This window comes from Chiloscyllium plagiosum, unplaced genomic scaffold (genome assembly GCF_037043375.1).
Source record: "Chiloscyllium plagiosum isolate Xiang-an unplaced genomic scaffold, Cpla_swu_hap1 HiC_scaffold_2, whole genome shotgun sequence".
Lineage (NCBI taxonomy): Eukaryota > Metazoa > Chordata > Chondrichthyes > Orectolobiformes > Hemiscylliidae > Chiloscyllium > Chiloscyllium plagiosum.
The window spans coordinates 67685718-67710314 of record NW_028270140.1 but is presented as its reverse complement, the minus strand read 5'-3'; the positions used below and the strand labels follow the sequence as shown (position 1 = coordinate 67710314).

At 37.5% G+C, this 24597-nt stretch overlaps 1 protein-coding gene across 3 annotated transcripts in view; it reads right to left on the bottom strand.

Moving 5' to 3' along the window:
- Positions 1 to 4215: 4215 nt before the first annotated feature.
- golm1 (golgi membrane protein 1) overlaps positions 4216 to 24597 on the bottom strand; it is a 32607-nt gene continuing 12225 nt past the window's right edge. Inside the window, exons 2-8 of one of the 3 annotated variants that reach the window (XM_043713184.2) lie at positions 22036 to 22090; positions 18472 to 18553; positions 17272 to 17413; positions 13353 to 13563; positions 10534 to 10599; positions 9526 to 9667; positions 4216 to 6244 (exon numbers count right to left, since the gene is read on the bottom strand). In XM_043713184.2, the coding sequence (XP_043569119.1) occupies position 6244; positions 9526 to 9667; positions 10534 to 10599; positions 13353 to 13563; positions 17272 to 17413; positions 18472 to 18553; positions 22036 to 22090 (699 nt within the window). In that variant the 3' untranslated portion in view covers positions 4216 to 6243. The remainder of the gene's footprint in view (positions 6245 to 9525; positions 9668 to 10533; positions 10600 to 13352; positions 13564 to 17271; positions 17414 to 18471; positions 18554 to 22035; positions 22091 to 24597) is intronic. The other 2 variants (XM_043713179.2, XM_043713178.2) reach the window with 2 other exon arrangements.

Genomic DNA, 24597 nt, shown 5'->3' with positions numbered 1-24597 from the left:
ATTCTGGGAACAATTCAAAAGGGTGTCACTGCTTTCCAGATTCACGGACTTCTTTTGATCATTCCAGCTATTCTTTGCCATACAATATTTTATTTGTCATCTTCCTTTGTATTCTGGTTTAAAAGTAATCCTCCAAATTATTTACTAACCTCATGACTGTGGATTCCACAACTTCAGCACAGATTTCCCTGCAACTCATGCACAGTAGTTTAAAACATTGTTGGTTTCCTGCTATGATTTCAAACTGCAAATAATCTCAGCACTTCTTGAACTCCATCTGCAACAAAATAAACTACCTTTGAGGGTATTTCTGTAAATTACTTTCTTTACCTTTCACCTAAACAAATCAAATTCTATAGAATCCTGAAATATGGCTGCCAGCGCATCCACTATTTCTAGGCTTCTTCCTTAAGCACTCCGGAGATGTAAATTATCAGGCCCTGGCGATTGATCAGCCTTTTAAGTCCATCAATTGCCCCAACACCATTGCCCTACTAATATTGATTTCTTTCAGGTCCTCCCTCTCACTAGATCCTGTGTTCCCCAACATGATGTTATTTGTAGTCCTCCTTTATGAAGGCAAAAACCTAAATATATTTAATTAGACTGCAACTCTTTGTTCCCCATTATAACTTCCCTGGTTCCTGACTCTAATGGACATTTGTCTTCACTATTTCTTTTCTCTTTGTATATCTATAGACGCTTTTATAATCAATATGTATGTTCCCTGCGAGCTTGCACTCATACTATATTTACAGGGTTAGCACTGCTGCCTCACAGTGCCAGAGACCTGCGTTCAATTCCTGCCTTGGGCAACTGTCTGTGTGGAGTTTGCACATTCTCCCTGTGTCTGTGTAGGTTTCCTCCAGGTGCTCCAGTTTCCTCCCACAGTCCAAAAATGTGCAGGTTAGGTGAATTGGCTATGCTAAATTGCCCGTAGTGTTAGGTGAAGGGGTAAATGTAGGGGAATGGGTGTGGGTGGGTTGTTCTTTGGAGGGTTGGTGTGGACTTGTTGGGCCTAAGGGCCTGTTTCCACACTAAGTAATCTAATCTAATCTCAGTCGAGGTTGGTTATGGTCAACATTTGGCAGCAGCCCCTAACTGACAACAGTCCCTCTTAGTCAACTAAGGACTACATAAAACTTCAGATTTAGCCATTTGGTTGAAGCACACGCAGTGTGTGTTTGTCATACAAGTTGATGGCATATACAGTCGACAATGCTGTACAACATGTCTTTGCTCTAAGAAACAAGGTGAGCTGGTCCTGTTAATTTATGCACGAAATAGAAATATACTAAAAAGACTAGTAGGCAGTAATACTGTGAATATCCAAGTAAACAAAGTTAGCCTGTGCACAGTAACATGCCAGGAGCATTACAATGTCAGGATCAGTGAGCTGCAAAGTATAGCTGGTATCTTCAGAGTTTGTAAATGATCAACTACAGTAATGTAATGAGACTGATGTTTTGCCACTGGTGACATCCATGGACAGACCGGAGACAATTGCTGTCCGCAGACAGCGTCATATGACATTGTGAATGAAGTTGACACAGAACCCCGTAGAAGCAACAGGCCAGAACACCCATCATGTACCTGCTGACTTACGTCAGGAGCTTGTGCCATCTAGTTTCTCACCAGTGTTTTGTAGAATTGGAAAATGCATGTAGGAAAGATCCTCACTGCTTACCAGTGAGATTCACAAGCTGTTGAAACTTTAAGGGGACAAATTTTATTTTCTGAAATTCAAAGGATCAAATCACTTCATTCTCACTATTCCCCTACAGCCCTCACCACTCAAGGGCTAGAAAAATTCTTATTTAAATTCTAAAGCTTCCCTTAATTCTGGGCAATCATAATCCTATTATCCTTTACTGGAATAACTACAAATAATTTCTGAAAACCGCACTACTAGTTATCTTTTCTCTGTGGCACTAAATTTAAGACACTAGGTCGATTCAAGTGTAGTTAACTTCAAACTTGTTTGAATTATTTACTTCAGAATTACTCTTAGTTCAAAATTAGTTCTTAAAACTCTCACCTCACCATGAAATGGAGCATCAGGGAACACATTAACCTCTTTGCAAATGCTACTCAATGGTACTACAGATGGCTCCTTCCAATTTCTGCTGATAACCACACTATTAGTCTTCTATCGATTTACTAGCCAGATTTGATTTGTCCTGCTTTTTGTGTACAAAGCTAGGCAATTTTCTACATTGGCATTTATCTGACATGCATTTATCTGACAGTGTTCCAGCTGGATTAAACATTTTGGCGAGGCAACATAGCAAGTTCTTGGAGCACAGTCTTCAATACCATTGCCAGAATGTTGTCAGGGCCCACAGCCTTTGCTGTATCCAGTGTCTTCAGAGGTTTCCAATGTCAAATGGACCACGGACCTGTACCTAATGAAAATAGCGAAGAAGTGGATTCTTACAACACTCAAACAGTAGTGACCACAAATTCTTGTAACCCTTCACATTTTTATCATCCATTTTCAATTGCTTTATCAATAAGCTTCCCTCCATCAACAGGTCAGATTTGAGGATGTTTGCCAAGGATTTGCACAATGTTCAGCATCATTCACAATTCCTCAAATACTGAAACAGCCCATGTGCAAATGCAACAAGACCTGGACAATATTCAGGCTTGGGCTGACAAGTGACAAGTAAACTTGCGCCACACAAACACCAAGCAATCACCATCTCCATGAAGAGACAGTCTAGTTGCCACCCCTTGACATTCAATATTACAATCAGTGAATCCCCTAGGAACAACATCCTTATAATTGACCAGAAACTCAAGTGGACTCATCATAGAAACAGTGGCTAAATGAGCAGATTTAGAGGCTAGGAATATTGCAGTGACTGACTCACCTCCTGACCCCCAAGCCTGTCCACCATCTACAAGATACAAGTCCGGAATGCGATGGAATACTCCCCACTTGCCTGAATGGGTGCAGCTCCAACACCACAAAACATCCAAGACAAAGCAACTTGATTTGGATTGCATCCACTCCATCTGTAGTAGCAGTGTAACAAATTCAAAAGATCCTTGACAGCATCTTCCAAACCCACAACTACTTCCAACTAGAAGGACAAGGACAGCAATATCTGGAAACACCATTACCTGCAATTTCTTCTCCGAGCCACTCATTATCCTGACTTGGAAATATGTTGCTGGTTCAAAATCCTGGAATTCCCTCTCCAAAGGTATTGTGGGTCAACTACAGTATGTTGAACTCAGCAATTTAAGAAAGCAGTTCACCACCACCTTCTCAAAGGCAACTAAAGATGGGCAGTAAATGCTGGCCAGAAAGCGATGCTCACATCCCACAAGTTATATTTAAAAATGTATTTGCCACTAATTCCACTGTAGCTGTGCCTGCTTTGCCAGACGTATTGTGAAAACTCAAAAGTATATAATTTCTACAGTAGTTACAGCTCTGGAGAAGTGCCAAACTTCTGTGGAATTGAATTAACAGAACAGCATAATGATGATACTTGTACTCATTTAGGACAGCAGACCTTACAACAGGTAAAACATTTAACTTTTTTCAAGAAAGATAGGCTGGTAAGAGTGTCATTCGGGGTCTTTTAGTATTCCTAGTACCTATTATGTTGACATTTGTTTAACATTTGAATGTTTTTCATTCAAATGTTATGCTAATGTAAAGTCCCACCAAGCAATTATTTCCCAGAGAATATCTCAATTAACTGCCTATACATGAATGATAAATGACGGGTGTGCAGAGCACATTTATTTCTGGAAAATCACAGATTACCTATGGAAGGAAGCTGTAGCTAAAGGAGATAGGTGGCACTTCAACTCATGTTATTGAGCTTACTTCGCACATTAGATATTTATTGATTTTCCATAAACAGACAAAGTAGGTGTATGTATTCTGCAGAATTTAGAATAATCCCAATGGTGGTCATCAACTGGACTGTCACTGCACACAAATAACTACAGTCATTTTTCAACTATATATTAGGTGCTGAAGATTTTTTCACCTACAGACATTTATTATTTTACTTCTCTGGTTTCTGAGAACTACATGCATCTCAGAAAGACAGAACTTTCCTGGTTCCTTCTCATCTTATTTGGTGCGAAGCATAATCAAATAAGTCCATTTCAATGGATTTAAAATTAGAGTTAACAGCTTTAAAATTTAATTTTAAATGTGTAATGCTCAAATGAAATGTAAAAACATAATTAAATCTGTAAGTTATTTATTAACATCAAAACCAAACCAAATTTTAATACAATTCCAAATGCCCAAAAACATTTCAAATATAAATATCTGGAATTTAATTAAATACAAGGCAATAAGATTGTTCACACATTTTGGTAATACAACTATGAATGAGGTTTTGAAAAACTAATCCACAATCAACTCTAGAAAAAAAAAATTCTTACTGGGTAACTTCCAAACAAACTGCAGGATAAAGTACCATACTACTCAGGTCATGATATGGAGGTGCCAGTGTTGGACTGGGGTGTACAAAGTTAAAAATAGTCACCTGATGAAGGAGCAGCGCTCCGAAAGCTAGTGCTTCCAAATAAACCTGTTGGATTATAACCTGGTGTTAAGAGATTCTTAACTTTGTACATACTACTTAGGCAGGACCTACAAAATCAACAGCTATGGCAATTTATCATGTAATGCTATTGAAAGCTGAAAATAAATTAGTGGCCGAGACTAAAGTTACCTTATTTTTAAAAAATGGAAACATGACCAGTAAGAGAAGAATGAAAATTTTGTTACCATCAAATAGAATTAACAACAATCCAATTTGCAAATAACTTATATTAGCACAGTAGCAAGCTTCACCAAGTAAACATTTATTGACAGAACAGTAAAGCCAACATCATTTTAATGACTTCTCATAACTTCAGGAACTTTTTTAAAAAAGCCATGTCATTCCTAAGCTCACAAAGGCACCAAATCCAAGTGAGAGGAGGTTCCTTCCTGCCCTTCTTTTGTAACACAGCAATAGATTTCCCAAGTAGAAAATTCACTTTAAATAAAAATACAAAGGGAAAAGTAAAATTGTTTCATCAGGATAAAGTTACCAAGCTAATTTCAAAATTTAAATGAGAAAAATGTATGAACGGAAACATGAATACATTGTTTTAAAAACAAAGCCACATAACTGATTGCCCTTGTTGAGATAGCTAAAACAAAAAATAATGGAATATAATCTGCTTCTTTGTTAAAAGAATTTGGCCCAACAGATAAATCTTATTCAAGTAGTGTTTTAATTTTAGACGATGGAAAATTCATCTTTCAGTGGAAAGAAAGAGGAATGTGCACCCCAACCTCAGAATCCTCATGACCTGATATTGCAGTGAAGCAGATTAAACAGCTATAATGAGTGAAAGCAGCTTGAACTCAGTTTTCAACCGTCACTTCAAGATGCCAAAACCGGATTTTTTTGCAAAAATTCAATTATGTTTACTGTAAGCTTGTAATGGGGACAGCTACGTGGACAGTTAAAATTTTCATATCTTAGTAATTTAAAAAGCTATCCAACCAAGAAAAAAAAAATCAATAGTTTTTTTTCTGCAAACATCCAACAGTAGGAGGTGCACTTCACAACAAAAATACACGTAAAGATTGGCCATATCTTATAAGTATTTCAGAACCTTTTTTAAACAATGGACCTATCCTTGAAATCTACTTCACCAACAGATTAAAAAATAATTCTCTTTAAGATTTATAATTGATGATATATCTAAGATAGAAATTCTTTAAATCTACATTGAAATAGATTCCTATTATAATGAACTTGATACTTGTAAGCAAATAAAAAGGTGCTAATATCTAAATTATGAAACCATATTATACCAGTATTTTGATAATGAATGTAGTAAGGTTTAGAGCATCAAATTTCAATATTGGTCTGCTCAAACATTCACCAAGAGTCTGAATTACTCTCAAACAACTGCTTAAAGGTTTATTACTAAATTTTGTTCAAAACCATAAAATCTCCTACACTCTTGACTTCCCAACTATTCATAGAACGCACACTGCATATGATCAGTTCCAGTTCATTTTATTTTGATTTGAAGCCCCTATCATTTGTAAAGAAATGAGTTCAAGCATCGTCAACCAAAAATGTGCAAGGTCAAAGAGATAAAGTCAGTTAACCATTTTCACAAGGTTTTCTTCACAACATTGATCCCAAGTTATTATTTTCAGTTTTAAGAATTCTGTTCACAGCTTCTTCACTGTGTCTTTCTAAATATTCAAAAATAAAAAAAAAGTGTTAGAACTATTATTTAGAACTATAAACAAACAATCATGTTGACAGCCAAGTCAAAATTAAGGGAGACCTTTGTAAATGAAATTCCAATTTGTATTACAATGTCTGGTAATGGGTACACTTTGAAGGTCATTATTTAGCTTTCAGAAGACAAAGTCTATTATTACGCAGTTCATACCATACACATTGATTGATTTTCAGCACCTGAAGGAATTATTTAACCTTATACTAGATGTACAAAGCTACACAGTCCTGCATCTCTAATCAAGCTATACATGCTTCTAGCTAACTGCTAGTGTGCATTTCAGTACTTTTAAGAAGAAACAGGAACATAGTGGAACTGAAACAAAGAGGCAAACACAGAATCCAGAGCATTTTAACATAGAACAATACAGCACAGAACAGGCCCTTCAGCCCTTGATGTTGCACCAACCTGTGAACTATTCTCAGCTCGTCCCCCTACACTGTCCCATCATCCATCCATGTGCTTATCCAAGGATTGTTTAACCTCCCTAATGTGGCTGAGTTAACTACATTGGCAGGTAGGGCATTCCATGCCCTTACCACTCTTGAGTAAAGAACCTGTCTCTGACATCTGTCTTAAATCTATCATCCCTCAATTTGTAGTTATGCCCCCTCGTACAAGCTGATGTCACCATCCTCAGAAAAAGACTTTCACTGTCTACCCTATCTAATCCTCTGATCATCTTGTAGATGTCTATCAAATCCCCTCTTAGCCTTCTTCTTTCCAATGAGAACAGACCCAAGTCTCTCAGCCTTTCCTCATAAGACCTTCCCTTCAGACCAGGCAACATTCTGGTAAATCTCCTCTGCACCTTTTCCAATGCTTCCACATCCTTCCCGAAATATGGCGATCAGAACTGTACACAATATTCCAAGTGCAGCAGCACTAGCATTTTGCATAGTTGCAGCAAGGTATTGCGGCTCTGGAACTCAAATCCCTTTACCAATGAAACCTAACACACCATATGCCTTCTTAACAGCACTATCAACCTGGGTGGCAATTTTCAGGGATCTTTGTACATGGACTGCAAGATCCCTCTGCACTACCAAGAATCTTTCCATTGACTCAGTACTCTGCCTTCCTGTTATTCTTCCCAAAGTGCATCACTCACATTTAGCTGCATTGAACTCCATTTGCCACCTCTCAGCCCAATTCTGCAGTTTAGCGAAGCCCGCTACAACCTGTAACATTCTTCCAAACTGTCCACTACTCCACCAACTTTAGTGTTATCTGCAAATTTACTAGTCCATCCACCTATGCCTGCGTCTAAGTAGTTTATAAAAATGCCAAACAGTAATCCCAAAACAGATCCTTGTGGCACACCACTAGTAACCAGACTCCAGGCTGAATAATTCCCATCAACCACCACTCGCTGCCTTCTTTCAGAAAAACAGTTTCTAATCCAAACTGCTAAATCACCCTTAATCCCATGCCTCTGCATTTTCTCCAACGGCCTGTGTGGAACCTTATGAAAAGGCTTTACTAAAAGATATTATATCTCCAAGGTTTCGCTAGTGCATGAACAGTCAAGCAATTATGTTTTGTTTCATTGGATTGGATCCACAATCTCAGTCTGGAAGAAACTGTGCACTTCAGAAGGCTGTGGCATCTGAACAAAATAATCATGTTGGCATTAATCATGAGTCTGGTTAGTGGAAATGTAGTACTTAAAGTTGTACCAATCAATGGCATGACAGAGGAACCTCGATTATCCGACATTCAATTATCCGAATATTGAATTATCCAGCAAGATCGCAAGGTCCCAATGCTTGGCTAAACTACGTTATCCAGCATTTGATGATCTGAAATTCAGTTAATCGAATGAAATACTCCCTGCCTGTGTCCTTCGGATAATTGAGGTTCCTCTGCAACTGACAAAACCAATATTAGAAAATATTAATTTGTACAAAGGAAAAGCGAGGACACCAGTTGGAGGCTTAGGATAACTGGAAACTTAAGAAACCAATTCTGAAATCAGAAATCAGTGTACTGATTGCGAAAATCCAGGAAAAGAGGCAAAATATTAAAAAGTATGCTGTATAAAGACATTTTATACACTAGCCAGAAAATGAACTTTCAGCATCATGAATGTTTCTGGTACATAACAAGAGTACAAAGGTCACTAGTGACAGGAGAACAAGGTTCAATGCCAAACAAGAACAATATTAATAAAGAATTGCCTAGGAAAAGGCATGAGGTTCCTACCTAACTCAAGATTTTTATAGTAAGTTAAAGTTAACCCACTTTGTTATTCCATTTTCAACATTAGTTAACAGGGCCCTTAGTCACCTTTAGCAGTTTTGTTATAAATTTTCACGCAGTATCTGACAGAGTCTCGTGACCCAACTGGTTCATTATGAATCAGTCTTTTTGACCCTTCTAGCACATGGCAGCTCACAATTCAAAAGGGCATACTCTTGCTGCTTTTTGCTATGCTTCCCAATGGCTGCTAACACCATCTCACTGCAAACCACAAATCTGTGGCTTTTATCCCTCCTTCACCTTCTCAGGTGTTGGTGGCATTCCTTTTCGCTGCCTCTCCAGCTTATGACATCCCCTGTGTCCAAACTGCTCATCCTACCTCATCATTCATTTCTCAACCCCCACTCACTAAGGGCTCAGGAGACAGGAAGCAAGAGGCTCACTGTGAGGGAAGCTAAGGGAATGGAAAGATCGGCATGCAGAGTCAGCAACTCGGAAACAAATAGGGTGGCGAGAGGGAGGATAACAGAGTGGGAAGATGTGGTGCTGGCAGACGATGTGGGGGACTGGCAGCAAGCAGGAGGCAATTAGAAAAAAGGATTAGCATATTTTGTTTATATTTTATTTAAAATGTTGTTTTATTTACCAATATTGGAATTTAGCAATGTAAAATCCTTTAATTTACAAAACTTCATTTTCTAATATGGTGATACAGAACCTAAATACAGTTTTTGCATTGCTTTTAATAGGAAATGTTAATTGCCTAAAGTTGTTTCACTTAAAACTTGCACTTCTAGAATGTAACTACAACTTTAAAATGAGGATTTGCTGTATGTAAACATACTGATCCTGATGAAGGGCTTTTACCCGAAACATCAATTTTCCTGCTCCTCGGATGCTGCCTGAACCACTGTGTACCACTTTAATCTAGAATCTGGTTTCCAGCATCTGCAGCCCTTGTTTTTACCTGTATGTAAACATTATCGAAGGAGGGTTTTTTCACTTTTCTTCAAAATAAAAATACTTAACTAGACACCTGTCAACTCATTTGCAAGTTCTGCTTCTTTGTCATTCTCAAATTCTGCAACATTGCCCTCATCTCCATTATAATCCGCAGTTTCTTTCCCTTTCGATGTATTCACCAGCTCTTTTTGATTTTGATACTCATCATCTGCAGTTTTGGGGGGAGGGGGGAAAGAAAATGCAAATAAAGTTTAGCAATCAAGGAGATTAAAAATAAAAAACTGACAATATTCCTGACATAATAAATGAACTGTGACAATTAGAATTCCACTAACCAGTGGATTTGGATTGGGTTTGTACAGAGATTCCATTTTTATATTGGCAAATGTCATTGTTGGTTATAAATACACCATTTCAAAATACAAACACATCAGCCACAATCTTATGTATAACAAAGCAGGCTCAAGGGTTACTCTTTCTGCTATTTGTTCTCAGGAACTGCAACTAAGTCCCAATGGGCCAGTAACTATAATGATCTAGGAGATCAATATTTAGAAATATAGCAACCAGCAGGTCTGGCCGCCTCAAGCTTGGATAGTCTAGCAGCCAGAGTGTCTATTCCTAGAGTTAAGATTTAAGAACTCAAAAAATAGATGGACTCAGTCATTCAGCCTCTTCTGACTGCTCTACCATTCAATAAAATCATGTTCATCATGTTCCCAATTCCAATTCCTTACTAGTCATCTGAAACTTTTAAGTTCACTAGTAAATTATGTCCAATAACTCCAAAGGTTAACAGCCAAAGGAAATATTTTCCTCATTTCAATCTTAAGGGGACAGATTCTCACATTTAATGTCTCATGTAATGGATAATGTAATTTACCCCAATAAATAAAGTGGCAGCCTAGGTTAGGCACCCGAGTCCATCATAGGACTTGGGCCCACACCTTTCAAGTAGCTTACAGATTTAAAAGGAGCATACACTTCAACCTACTTTCAATAAATGACTGTCATTTACTCATCATTGCAACTCTACCCTGGCAGTTACAAATGCAAAATTATAGTATACTGAACCTGCATTTCTTCTGGATTCTAAATTTTCATAGCCAAGCCTTGTTTGATTTTTATCTTCAACCACGCCTGCAAAACAATCGCACATTAACTCAGTTTTGACGGTTCTTGATAAATGGAAATATTAGGGAAGAGATTTTCTTGTGGTCAGGCTACACAATGGGTCATGTGGGAATCAGCCATTCTGTTTTTTTCTCAAGGTGGTCAATTAATTAATTGCCACACTGCCAAATGACGATAGTAGGCATGTTCTCGAAGCTGCAGAGCCAGAGACACTTACAGTTTTAAAAGAGCAAATTGACAAAGGTTGAAAAGGGAGAGGATATTTCAAAAAACAGAAACACCAACTTTCCAACATTTTTAATTTGGAAGTTGTACAACTGTATATGCACAAATAAGGAAAGGTGTGGTGCAGGGAAGAAAAGTCTCTACTATTTTCAATGCCTGCCCAACTCTGTTCATAATATCAGCAGGACCTAAAATTCAAGATCATATCACCCGAGGGTTACCCTGAAGGAAGAGAACTCAATAAGTACTCGTGCAGCAAGTGCTTTCAGAACATAGCAGATTAAATACCTGAAGGCTCTCTTTGGCAGGTAGAATCAAGGAAAACCTTAAAGCTTTCTATAGCTATGTCAGGGATAAAAGAATGACAAGGGTAAAATTAGAGCCAGTCAAGGACGGTAGTGCGAAGTTGTGTTTTGTAGTCTAAGGAGATAGGCGAGGCGCTTAATGAATATTTTTTGTTGGTACTCACAGGAAAAAGATAATGTTGTCAAGGAGAATATTGAGATACAGGCTATTAAGACTAGGTAGGATTGAGGTTCATAAGGAGGAGATGTTAGCAATTCGAGAAAGGATGAAAATAGACAAGTCCCATGGGTTGGATGGGATTTATCCTAGGATTCTCTGGGAAGCTAGGGAGGAGAGTGCAGAGCCTTAGACTGTGATCTTTATGTCATCATTGTCTACAGGAATAGTGCCAGAAGACTGGAGGATAGCAAATGTTGTCCTCTTGTTTAAGAAGGGGAGTAGAGACAATCCTAGTAATTATACACCAGTGAGCATTACTTCGGTTGTGCGTAAAGTGTTGGAAAGGATTTTGAGAGATAGGATTTATCATCTAGAAAATAATAATTTGATTAGAGATAGTCAACACGGTTTTGTGAAGGGTAGGTCGGGCCTCACAAACCTTATTGAGTTCTTTGAGAAGCTGACCAAACTGGTGGATGAGGGTAAAGCGGTTTATGTGGTGTATATGGATTTCAGTAAAGTGTTTGATAAGGTTCCCCACGGTATTGCAGAAAATACAGAGGCATGTGACTGAGGGTGATTTAGCAGCTTGGATCAGAAATTGGCCAGTTGTAAGAAGATGGTGGTTGATGGGAAATGTTCATCTTGGAGCTCAGTTACTAATGGTCTGTTTGTCATTTTTATAAATGACCTTGATGAGGGCATTAAAGGATGGATTATTAAATTTGCGGATGACACTAAGGACCGTGGAGTTGCGGTAGGATGTTGCAAGTTGCAGAGAGACATATATAAGCTACAGAGCTACGCTGAGAGGTGGCAAATGGAGTTTAATGCAGAAAAGTATGAGGTGATTCACTTTGGAGGGAGTAACAGGAATACAGAGTACTGGGCCAATGGTAAGATCATTGGTAATGTGGATGAGCAGAGAGATCCTAAAATGATGCCACTCAGGTTGACAGGAGAAAGTGAGGACAGCAGATGCTGGAGATCAGAGTTGAAGAGTGTGGTGCTGGAAAAACACAGCCAGTCAGGCAGTATCCAAGGAGCAGGAGCATCCTAATGAAGGGCTAATTCTCAAAAGTCAATTCTCCTGCTCCTCAGATGCTGCCTAACCAACTGTACTGTTCCAGCACCACATTCTTCAACCCAGGTTGATAGGGTTGTTAAGAAGGCGGAAGGTGTGTTAGCTTTTATTGGTAGATGTGGTCATATTGCAGCTGTACAAAACTCTGGTGTGTACATTATATGAAGTACTGAAAGGGTGCAGGAGAGATTTACCAGGATACGGCCTGGTATGGAGGAAGGTCTTATGAGGAAAGACTGGAACCTGTTTTTGTTAGAGAGAAGCTTGAGAGTTGACTGAAGAGAGACATACAAGATGATCAGAGGATTGGATAGGGTGGACAGAGATCCTTTTTCCACAGATGGTGATGGCTAGCACGAGGGGACAGCTTTAAATTGAGGGGTGATAGATATAGGACAGATGTAGGTTCTTTGCTCAGTAGTAAGGGAATGGAACGCCCTGCCTATAACAGTATTAGACTCGCCAAAATTAAAGCCATTTAAATGGTCATTGGATAAACTTATTGATGATGATGCAATAGTGTCGCCTGGTTTCACAGGTTGGTGCAACATCGAGGGCCGAATGGCCTGTACTGCGTTGTAATGTTCTGTGTTCTATATTCTATCTTTAAATTTAGAGATTCCACTCCTAATTCTTGTCAAAAACAGAATGGTTCACACTTGCTGCTACAATAATATCAAAAAGCCAAAGCATAAATGAATGGTGTAAGAGTTGTATCTGCTAGCACAAATGCATTTTTAAAACCGTCATTATTATATTCAAAACAATACAGAATATTTCAGCCACAAGTTAAGGGGAAAAAAAACAGTATAAGAGTCAGAATGCATTGAATCCACTGTTCTGTCTTAAAAAAATGAAAAACTTTGAGCTGGATTTTTAAAACATTTTAAAGCCAAATAAACTTCAATAGAAAAACTACACTTCCAGATGTTCATAATTAAATGAACGAAAGGTACATTCAAAGTGTGCGTTTTAGAATTCATACCTGTATCTAGTAACTTATTTGCAATTTCTTGAGCAAACCTTCTAGACGTTGCATCATGTTCAAATTCACTTATCGTTTCTTGATGTTCAACTTTATTTATTTTCTCAACTTCGATCAGATCTGTGGGGTCATTGATTTGTCTTGAAAACAGTTGTGCTTTATCTGATGGTTCAATGGTAGCTTGTCTTCCTGTATGTTTGTGTTCAGTCTGCTGGACAGTGATTTGGAAATTTGTAATTCACTTAGATGTTTAGAAATGAATTACCAACTTTAAAAGCTGCCATATTCTATTTAGTTTAAAATATTTTTGCGTTGTTAGGGAGAGACCAGAGGAAAAAGGAGGAAGAAAAAAATTTGGGTTTGTGATGCTTGCTTTATTGGATTTATAAAACTGACCCTACTGGTCCTATAAACCAAATGAATTATTTCAACCATGTGCTCTAAACTGTCAATCCTCTTCCAAACACGAGTATCACCATTGTGTATTTCTGGTTAGAGGAAGCTATGCAACAATGACATGCACTCCAAAAACTGCACACTGATGATAGAACTGAAATAATCTGAAATGCAGGGATATTTGTTCTAGAAATAACATGGTGGTATGAATAACAGGCAATATAAATGGAACTGTCAGAAAGACACATTGAGGTTTAGACAGTTCAGAATTTGAGTATTTTTGAAAAAATCATTTTGTACAAGCTTTTCATTTTGCACTCACCTAGACAGTTCACAAGAATACAAATTCAAGGTGAATATCAACATTTATACTGCGTGAGAGAAAAAAAGTGCAGACTTGTTGACAAACTGATAAGTACAGGTGTTGCCATGGAGAATGCATCTGTCAATGCTGATTGACAATTAACAGCCAGGTTTTGTTAACTTTTAAACCAACCAGGCTAACTCAGATTAGGCAATGTATTGCCATAAGAAATAATACAACAGTTACCAGTTGGTCGATTGTTCGAGTAGAAACAACTGTGTTGTGTCAACCTGCCTGGTTTAAAATTTTGTTCAGCGCATTGGTCTGAGAAATGAACCAGTGAATGACTACATCTACTTTGCTGAGTAGAAACAAATGACTGTTCTGTCTGCAAAGAACAGACCTTGTATATTAATATATATAGCTCCCAGTACACGGGGGGCACCACATTAAACCCTACCAACAATTTGTGCACATGCACTATAGTTGTTTCAATTAAAGGAAATTCTTAACATTCATTTACTGATTTATTTCTTACAGCATTCCTTGCTTAATCGGAGTCAACCTGGCTGGTTTAAAAGTTAAAAAGTCTAGCTTTTAACTATAAAGTATTATTACTGGGTACATTTGCCATGGGAAGACCTCTACCAGAGTCCACTGTCAACCAATTAACACTCCTATCATGCTATGTAAATGTTGGTTTGCCCCTTAAATATGTATTCTTATGAAGTGCCTGCTTGAGTGCAAGATGAAAACATCTTGATAAAAGATGACATTTTTTCAAGCAATACAAACATAACCCTATATTCAGTGTCTATAAATTTGGGCAAAAGCAAGTACAAAAGTATGTTAAGCTAGGGCACTGCAAATGCTGTTTGGACCTCAGCTGGAGTGACAAGTATGTATTGAATTTTTGGCACCCCACTTTGGAAAGGTCTTGGACCAGGTAGAAGAAAGATTTACTAGAATAATCATAGAATTGAAGAAAAAAAAAAGAGGGGCTGGGATTGCTTTCTTTAGAATACAAAATAGGATAGGTTGTGAACTGATGGGAAGAAATTGTTCTCCAGTTAGCCAATGGAAATATAGATTTAAGATAATTTCCTCAAGATTAGGAATGTATTGCCTGGAAGGTGACAGAAGTACTTTCAATAATTACTTTTAATGGGGAAATGAGAAAAGGGACTTGCAAAAGGAACAGCTGCAGGCCAATGGAAAAAAAGACAGGGATGTAGAATTGGACAGCTCTTCCAAAAAACAGGACTGTACAAGCTAGAGGGCTTCAATAAAATGAAAGTTTCACATGCCTTCAATATCTACTACCTCTATCAGCAGGAGTTGTTTCTTCTATTGCTACCATGGCTGTGCACCTGTCAGTTGGTGGCGGTACTGGTTTACATTTCATCATTGTTTATGCCATTGACCAAACGCTAACCACCTCACTTGCTGCCTCCTCTTTGCCAGACACTCCTGAGCTCTAGCAATTTTATATCCTTTTAAATACACCTGCCTTCTTAAAATAAAATTGTTTTAATCAAATTGAGCATCTAATTATTATTAGATGTGTTGTGATCTTCCCTAAAGATTACTTCAAAGAACAAAATTTGTGCTTCCAGTTAGCAGCTGAAAGAGCGACTTGTCAAGACTTTTTTAGAGTAAGAAAAGCCCACGTCTTTTAGTAGACAACTTTATAAACTATAAAGAGTAACATTCTCCTTGTTTGTTAGCACAGATGGCAGTTCTCATGGAATTACATAGGTTTTAGTAGCAATGCATATTAGTTTCTGGCTCATATGTACTTACTGCAGAATTGAAACAAAGAAACCTGCCTTGCATAGTGTACTATCGGACATTCCCAAGAAAGGGCAGCAAATTAGCATTTCTACACAGATGAAACGGAGTTGCAGAGGAAGCCACTTTTGAAATCAGTTTACCTGCTTTCTTACAAATCAATGAATATCTCAGACAGGCAGACAAAGGAGCGATTTGAATTTGCTAGCTACCTTTGCCAGATCATAGAATCAAGAGGTGTCTCTACTCAAAGAGGGACAAATGCAACCTTCCATAGATATTAGATTTGTTCCAGCATGGCCAGGGTCAAGAAGAATCATCAAAAACAGGTTTCACTGCTGGTAGGTGATTTAATGTAGTCTGCAAAATCTGAGGAAACGGTCTGGAGATAGTCATTTAAAGTTACCACTAAGCAGAATGGTGATACAGAAGGGCATTGTAAGTCAAGAGATAATATGCATTGTTACTACAACCTATGCAATTCCATGAGAACTGCGATCTGTACTAACAAGGAGAATGTTACTCTCTATTGTTAATAAAGTTGCCTACTAAAAGAAGTGGGCTTTTCTTACACTAAAAAAAGTCTTGACAACTCACTCTTTCAGCTGCTAACTGGAAGCACAAATTTTGTTCTTTGAAGTAATCTTTAGGGAAGATCACAACACATCTAATAATAATTAGATGCTCAATTTGATTAAAACAATTTTATTTTAAGAAGGCAGGTGTATTTAAAAGGATATAAAATTGCTTAGCTTTCTGTATTAAAATGTTAACTTTTGTAACTGAGTCTTGTGCAGACAGCTCTGAACAAACATGCAATGTGCTACCCTAGATTGTCAAATCTGTTAACACGGGAAGACATAGGGTCAACAATTTCTATCAATATGAAAACTTCAACGTTTGCTAACTTTATTGCAACAAGTCAGCAATTGCAGTCCTATGACTACAAATAGGAATAGTAACAAATCCTAGACAGGCAATATTTTGCAGCCACAGGACCACAAAATATAGCAGGAACAGGTTTGCTAAAGGCTAAAGGAAAAGGTAAGTGGGTCACAAATGCATATCACTCATGCATACCTTTGCACCCACCTTTTCTAAATGCCACAATCTCTGAGCAATTATTTCAAAAGGTAGTTGCTCTGTGTGAACACTTTTGCTACTTTTTAAATTCATTGTAAGTTTCTTAGAATTCTCTTTTAAACACATCTGTTTTGCACATGAATTGTCACTTTCTGGGTTCTGCACTATTTCTAGTATCAGCTATATTAAGCCACTGCAAAGTTCTATCACCAAGCAGTTGATCTGAAAGTTCCAATTCCAACAAATATATTTGAGACTAAAGGATAGAGTGCACTACATAAAGAAAAGAGACCACATCCAAAGCTTTGGTTTGAAAAACAGACTATAAATAGATTGTGTTTTTACCAATAACTTGCTTTGATTGGTTGATTCAGCATTTTTGTTTTCAGGTTGAAACTTTGTAGTCTCCGCAAGCCTCTTGTTTAATTCCTTAATTTGTTCTTCATACAGCTCTTTCTGATCATTTATTTGGTTACTGCACTGAGTACTGAATAGTCAAATAAAAATAAATCAACAATTAATTTATTTTGCTTAAAATGGTCACTTAATTTGCACACTGACTTATGTCACAATACTGAGTAATTAAAATCCAAAGTTCCAAATCTGTGCAAAAATACTACATAGATTCAGTACACCAAAAAATACTCACCACAGCAATCATCAATACAGAAGAAGTTAAAATTTCAAGTTGATGTAAGTTGCTCGAAACTGGGGCAAGTTGGGAATGTAGAAGGTTTTTAAATAATTCACATGGAGTACGCGAGAGAAAAAAAAGAGACCACTTGCAATATAATAGAAGATAAGATGCATCACATGCCAAAAACGTGGGGGTGGGGGTGAGATTAGGGCAAAATAAGGAAAGAATTAACCAGCTGGCACTCCTCTTGACTTAAAAGAAATGGTTGAGGATTGATCAAATACAGATATTTAAAATTATGATGGGTTTTGATAAAAAAAACTTCCTCTTATGAGGAACAGCATAACTAAAAACAATTATACATGATAATCATCTACAAATCCAATAAGGAATTTTAAAGAACAGTAAGAAATCAGAACTTACTACAACAGAATGGTTGGAATAAATAGTACAGGCATGTTTAAAAGAAACTGTGCAAGTGTAAGAGGGAGAAGGGAATATATACAATGGCAGATTTAAATTAGAAAAGATGGGAGGAAAGGCTCAAATGGACATAAACAGCAGCACAGACTGGCTGGGCTGTGTCACCCATCTGGAGTTTTATATCCTACATAATCCCAAATATGTAACTAGGATTAATCCCATAATTCAATGAAAGTAAATTGGGAGATAATTTTCATAATTTCTATTTATTATACATTTATTAGCTTAATAGGCACAACAAATGACAAGCAGTAAGCTCATGAAATCTGCCAATGGCAAAGCTAATCAATTTTCCAGCTACTTTTTATGAAGCATATTTGCATGGTTAATCAAATTAAAAAAGACAAGTTATTTCTGCCCCTACATCACAAGAGTACAAAATTAACTGTATTAATGAATAAGTACTGAAGAGTTCACATACTTACACATCATAGGTTAATTTTTTTTGCAGTTCCTGCAACTTTTGACTTAAATGGCTATATCCTTTTTGCAGCTCCTGAAATTGTTCTGAAGTAAAAAGGAAGCATCTATCAAAATACAGTCAGAGAATCAAAGTATCGTTAGACTCCAAACAGATTTCTAGTTCAATTCCTCAATGGAATCAGAAACATAATATGAACAATTGTCTTTTTTTAAAACGTCTAAAGATGTTTCTAGCCAAGCCATGTTGTGTTCTGACTTTGTGAAGCTCAAGCTGTTTTAATTCCATTTCACTTTGTTTTCCTTTATTCTCTTTCCAATTAAAGGCTATTTCTCTTTGTTTCAATTTGTTCAATCTCTAACTTTTCCACTTGTTTTTCCCCCTTTATATTTTTCTCCTCTTTCTTCCAATTAGCACTTCATTTCTAACTGAACTTCACAGCAATCTCCTCTTCCTATCCTCAGTGCCTCCACACATTCATTTCTAACAAATCACACATTTCTTTTAAATTCAAGTACATTTTATATGATCGCAGTTAATGATAATACTAGACAAGTCAAATTCCAGAGTGAAATCTGGTTTGATACATTATTTATTTTCTTTACAATGGAGGTCAGTAGTCACTGAATATATTCACAAGATGCTGTCAATGTACTTTTCAGAAAAGAACATAAAAGGTTTATTGTACAAAACGAAAGGACTCTTACATTATACAAGAACTATTAGAAAAATCTCATTGCAAATATCAGAAAGATTCATCTCTTTTACCTCAACATTACCGTTGCATATACTCAAATCTTAGTAAAAAGCTATCCCATTGGCATGCCAAAACTTCTTGTTCAGTTGCATGGCTGTTGTCAGTTTGCATTCAGAAAATCTGAGCTTTCACTTAATGCTATTTTCTTCAGTTAATGTCTGTCCCTAAGATCCTTTAAACAAACTGCTAAATTGGCTCACTAACTACTTAGCATGTGTTCCTTAAACAAGTATTCAACAGCCATTTAGGTGGTCATCCTTTTCAACACCGCCACAGCCTTCTGCTTCTGGAGACTTTTTCCCAGTCTTCTCAACAACTCAGGACATCTCCTCAGTTTTGGCAATTGCCAATAACAACACCTTTATTACACTGGACTTCTTTCCTCTGAATGAAACTGCTTTTGGAGCCATCTCTCTCCAGAACTGTAAATTGTAAAATTTAAGTCAGTAAAAACCTTCACAATTATCTCCCTGGGTAGCAAGCTGCTGGCCATTTAACTAAAATCACAAGACTTGTAAATTTTTAACTCAATGTACTCAATGCTCAAAATGATCTGGTAACCCATTAAAAAAAGTCAGATTCAAACAGAATTTGAACACAAAATCCATTTTTTCTCTACTATAGAATCTAAGTTCTCAAATAATAATACTTTAATAATTATTATGCAAGTTCATAAAACTAAACTAACAGGGTGGGTGTGGATTCTCGTCATTTTGCAACATCAGCATCTGATTGAAGGAGTGAGCATACAACTTAAACAGCCCATATATTCCTGCTTCATTCCTTGCCCCACATTTTTTTTTTAATTCACTTGTTGGACGAGTCAATTGCTGGATAACCAGCATTTATTGCCGGTCCCTAGTTGCCCTTGAGAAGGTGGTTATGAACTTAGTGTCATAGAGGTCTACAGCATGGAAACAGACCCTTCAGCTCAACTTGCCCATGCTGTCAGATTTCACAATTAAAACTAGTCCCATTTGTCTATGTTTGGTCAATATCCCACCATACTTATCCCTTCTACTTGCCTGTCTAAGTGTTGCTTAAATGACAAAATTGCTTCTATCACAACCTCTGGCAGCCTGTTCCAACACACAAAAATTGTACCCCAGACCCTTTTGTGCATCTCCCCTCTCACATTAAACCTTGTCCAACTTCCCTACCATGTGAAAAAGTTGTTGGCTATCTACGTTATCTATGCCAGTCATCATTTTATAGACCTCCATAAAAGGTCAATTTTCTGTCTCCTACACTCCAGAAAAAATTGCCCCAAACTATCCAAACCTCTCCTTTTAAATAAACCCTTCCAGTCCAAATAACATTCTTTTAAATCTTTTACACACTCTTAGTTTAATTATATCCTTTTGATAGCAGGGCAACCAGAAATGCAGAGTGTACTCCAAATGTGGCCTCACCAAAGTCTTGTACAGCTGCAACAAGACGTCCCAACTCCTATACTTGCTGACCAATAAAAGAAAGCAAGCAGGAAGCCTTCTTCACCACCCTGTCTACCTGTGACTCCACTTTTAAGGAGCAATGAGCTTGTACCCCTTGATCTCTTCATTCCTTAACACTCCCCAGAGTCCCAGCATTGACTATGGAAGTGCTGCCCTGGTTTGACCCACCTACATGCAACACTTTGCATTTATTTAAATTAAACACCATCTGCCATTCTTCAGCCCACTGATCAACTTCATCTTGATCTCACTGCATTCCCAGTTAACCTTTACTGTCCAGTGTACTATCAATCTTGGTGTCATCCACAAACTTACTAACCATACCTCCTAAATTCTCATTTAAATCGTTTAAAAAGAAAATTACAAATAATAGTGGACCCAGCACCAATCCCTGCGGCACACTGCTGGTCACAGGCCTCTGGTCTGAAAACCAATTCTGTACCACTACAGTCTTCTACCATCAAGCCAATTTTGTAACCTCTCCTTGGATCCTGAGAGATTTAATCTCACTCAACAACCGACCATGCAACATCTTGTTAAAGACATTGCTAAAGTTCATGTAGACAATATCACACTGCCTTCATCTACTTCTTGATCATCCCTTTTGAACCTCTGCTGGCCATTTGCAATGATGATGTCAGTGAATGCCATGGGGTGAGAGAGTTAGATTGTCTCTTGCTGGAGATGGTCGTTACCAGACATGTGAGTGGCACAATTGTTACTTGCCTCTTGCGTGCCCCAACTTCAATGTGTCCCAATGCAGCAACACCTGAACAATATATTGTTTCAGTGTATCAGGAGTTGTGTACAATGTTTGGCATCAGTGACCATCCCTATTTTCAACCTTATCACAGTTGGAAGCAGCTGATGATTAAGCAAAGGACACTACCCTGCTAACTCCTACAGAGATATCCTGACACTGAAATAACTAACCTCCAGCAATCATAACCATCTTTAGTGCCAAATATGACTCCAACCAGCAAACAGATTTTCCACAATTCTCAATGCCTCCAGTTTTGTTAAACTCCTTGATGCCACATTCAGTCAAATGTGGTCCTGATATCAACAGCAGTCACTCTGATCTCTTGGCCATGTTTCAACTAAAGCTTTAATTAGATCAGGAGCTGAGACACCTTGCAGAACTCAAACTGAGTGTCAATGAGCAAATAATTGCTAAGCCAGGGCTGCTTGATAGCATTGTTGGTGACACTGTCCATCAAAGCTGCTCATCTAAACCAAATACTGAAATGCCACCGCCTGCAGAATGTTCTGGTGCTTACATATGTCAACAGCTGATACTGCTACTTAAAGGAAAAATGCAATCCTGAATACTATAAAGAATGAAAAACATCTTTACCTTGCAGTGTTTGTATAATCCTTGTGCTACTGGTAATGTTTCTATTCAGAGCTTCCTTTAAATGCAAAACAAACAAACATTGATATAAAAAAAGTTAGGAATCTGAACATAGATTTGTCAATGCAAATACAATTCATTTTGGGTTTTTTTTTCATTTGTAATCTATAAACTTTCAAACAAATTACAAAACTATTATTGTAGTATTTAAGACAAAGTCTAATTATTTGGTCTTCCTGTGTACCATCAATAGAGCTCTGTGCTGGAAACTGCAACATTGATGATAGCAAAATTAATATTTGCTTCCTTCATTTCCTCAAAGCTACCTCAATTTCAGTTCCAGGTGTAGACCTCCAATCAATCAATAACATTCACTTTGCTACATTTACTCAAGGGAAGGTAACCTCCCATGTAATGCAAAACTAAATTCTACAGCTCTGTAGCTATCCAGTTACTGAGCTTCTGAATGTAGTACATCTACAGTTAAGTAGGATCATCTGCAAGTGTGAAACTGTACTAATTTCATATGTGAGCACATAAATGTTAAATTACAAGAAAACTGAACGGACTCAGTATGTTGACAAAATTTGCCTACGTACAAGAGTAGCAAATCGAGTGTGTTTGCCATGGATGAATACTGATTGAGCTTTCAGTAGTGGCATAATGAAACCACTAATACTAACATTCCTAGGAGCAGTAGGAAATCGCAACTCATCATATTAAATCAGTGTGCGTCAAATCTATACATTAACATATTTACATCTTTAATAATTGAATTCTTTTTCCACTTCCATCTCAGAAATTTGGTTTTACATTTCTAACAAGGTGGTTGCGAGAACAGTTCCTGCCTTTTTAACTGTACATGCAAGCTGTTCATCTTGCTTTATACTGTATTAATACCACTAGTGTAAGGGCAAAGTCAGAAGCAAATGTTACACAGTGAATTCTCACTTACAGTGTAGTTGCAGTAATGAAAAAGTTGTTTAATCTAAAGTTGGGGTTAAGTGAATCATCAGTTCCTACAAGAATCAATGGAATTAGATTTTTTCAAATACTTCTTGCCTTGAAAAGCCAGTATACAAGTTGAAATGCTGTACAATACTTGCATAGCAGTGCACATTCAATGCTGAAATAGCAAGCAAAATAAAGTTACTAAATATAAAAGAAATACTTTACAAATTCAAAAGAAATTATTACAGGGCTATGGAACTAGTTGGATAGCTATTTTAAAAGAATCGGACTAGATGTGATAATCAAATGACTTCTTTCTGTGCTGCATATTCTATGATCATAGGCTGTGATGAAGCTCCTGAAACGGATCTTCCTGACAATCTCTCTGCACTCCACAGTAAGTCTTTGCCACATTTCCTAGTAAGTTCTTTCATCTGCAGATGTAGAAATAAATGCATGATTTTTAAAAAAATATTTTTGTAACCTATCAACCACGAGATGCTGAAATATATCTTTTTTAGATTACTTACAGTGTGGAAACAGGGCCTTTGGCCCAACAAGTCCACACTGACCCTCCAAAGGGCAACCCACCCAGACCCATTCCCATACATTTACCCTTCACCTAACACTACAGGCAATTTAGCATGGCCAATTCACCTAACCTGCACATTTTTGGACTGTGGGAGGAAAGCAGACACGGAGAGAATGTGCAAACTCCACACCGACAGTTGCCCGAGACGGGAATTGAACCCGGGTCTCTGGCGCTGTGAGGCAGCAGTGCTAACCACTGTACCACCGTGCCGCTCACATCTCACCAGAAATCTCCTCAAAAGGTAAAGGTACTTCATCTTTCTCTAGCATTAACCACACTAACTGCTTTATTCTGGTGATCTGGCTGCCATCTTCGATGCAAATGCACAACTAGAGACACCAATCTTATGTATTCTCTCACTGCAACAAGTCAAATGCACATAAGATCACCAACTAAGAGACACATTACCATCTTTGGTTCTATTTTCATGAAGCAAATACAAAATTCTACCCACAGCAAGAGCTATAGAAACTAAGCAATTTTCAAAAAAATCTAAAGTATTAATCCATTCGTAATGCACAAATATTGATTTTGCTACTGAACTGCAAACTCAAGTCATTTCCAAACATTTTTTGTAACTCCATACCAGTTAGCAACCACACTATGAATGCCTCCCTTAACAATCCCCTAAAAATACTAAACTATATTTTTTATAAAGTGCTTTTCACTATGTCAGGATGTGCTAAAATACATTACAACCAATTAAGTTTTCTGAAGTATAATCACTGCTGCAACATAGGAAACAGTGCAACAAATTGGTGGAAAGATCAAGTAGAAGCAAGATAAAATGATAGATATAATACTGAAGCAAAGGGACCAGAGAGCATATGTGGCAAATTGTTGATAATAACAGAACAGACTGTATAAGAGAGGTCACAAAAACATTCTGGGCCCCTGGTACTCACCTTCACCTGACGAAGGAGCAGCACTCCGAAAGCTTGTGATGTCAAATAAACCTGTTGGACTTTAACCTGGTGTCGTGTGACTTCTAACCTTATAAAGAGAGGCACAGTACTTCTTTG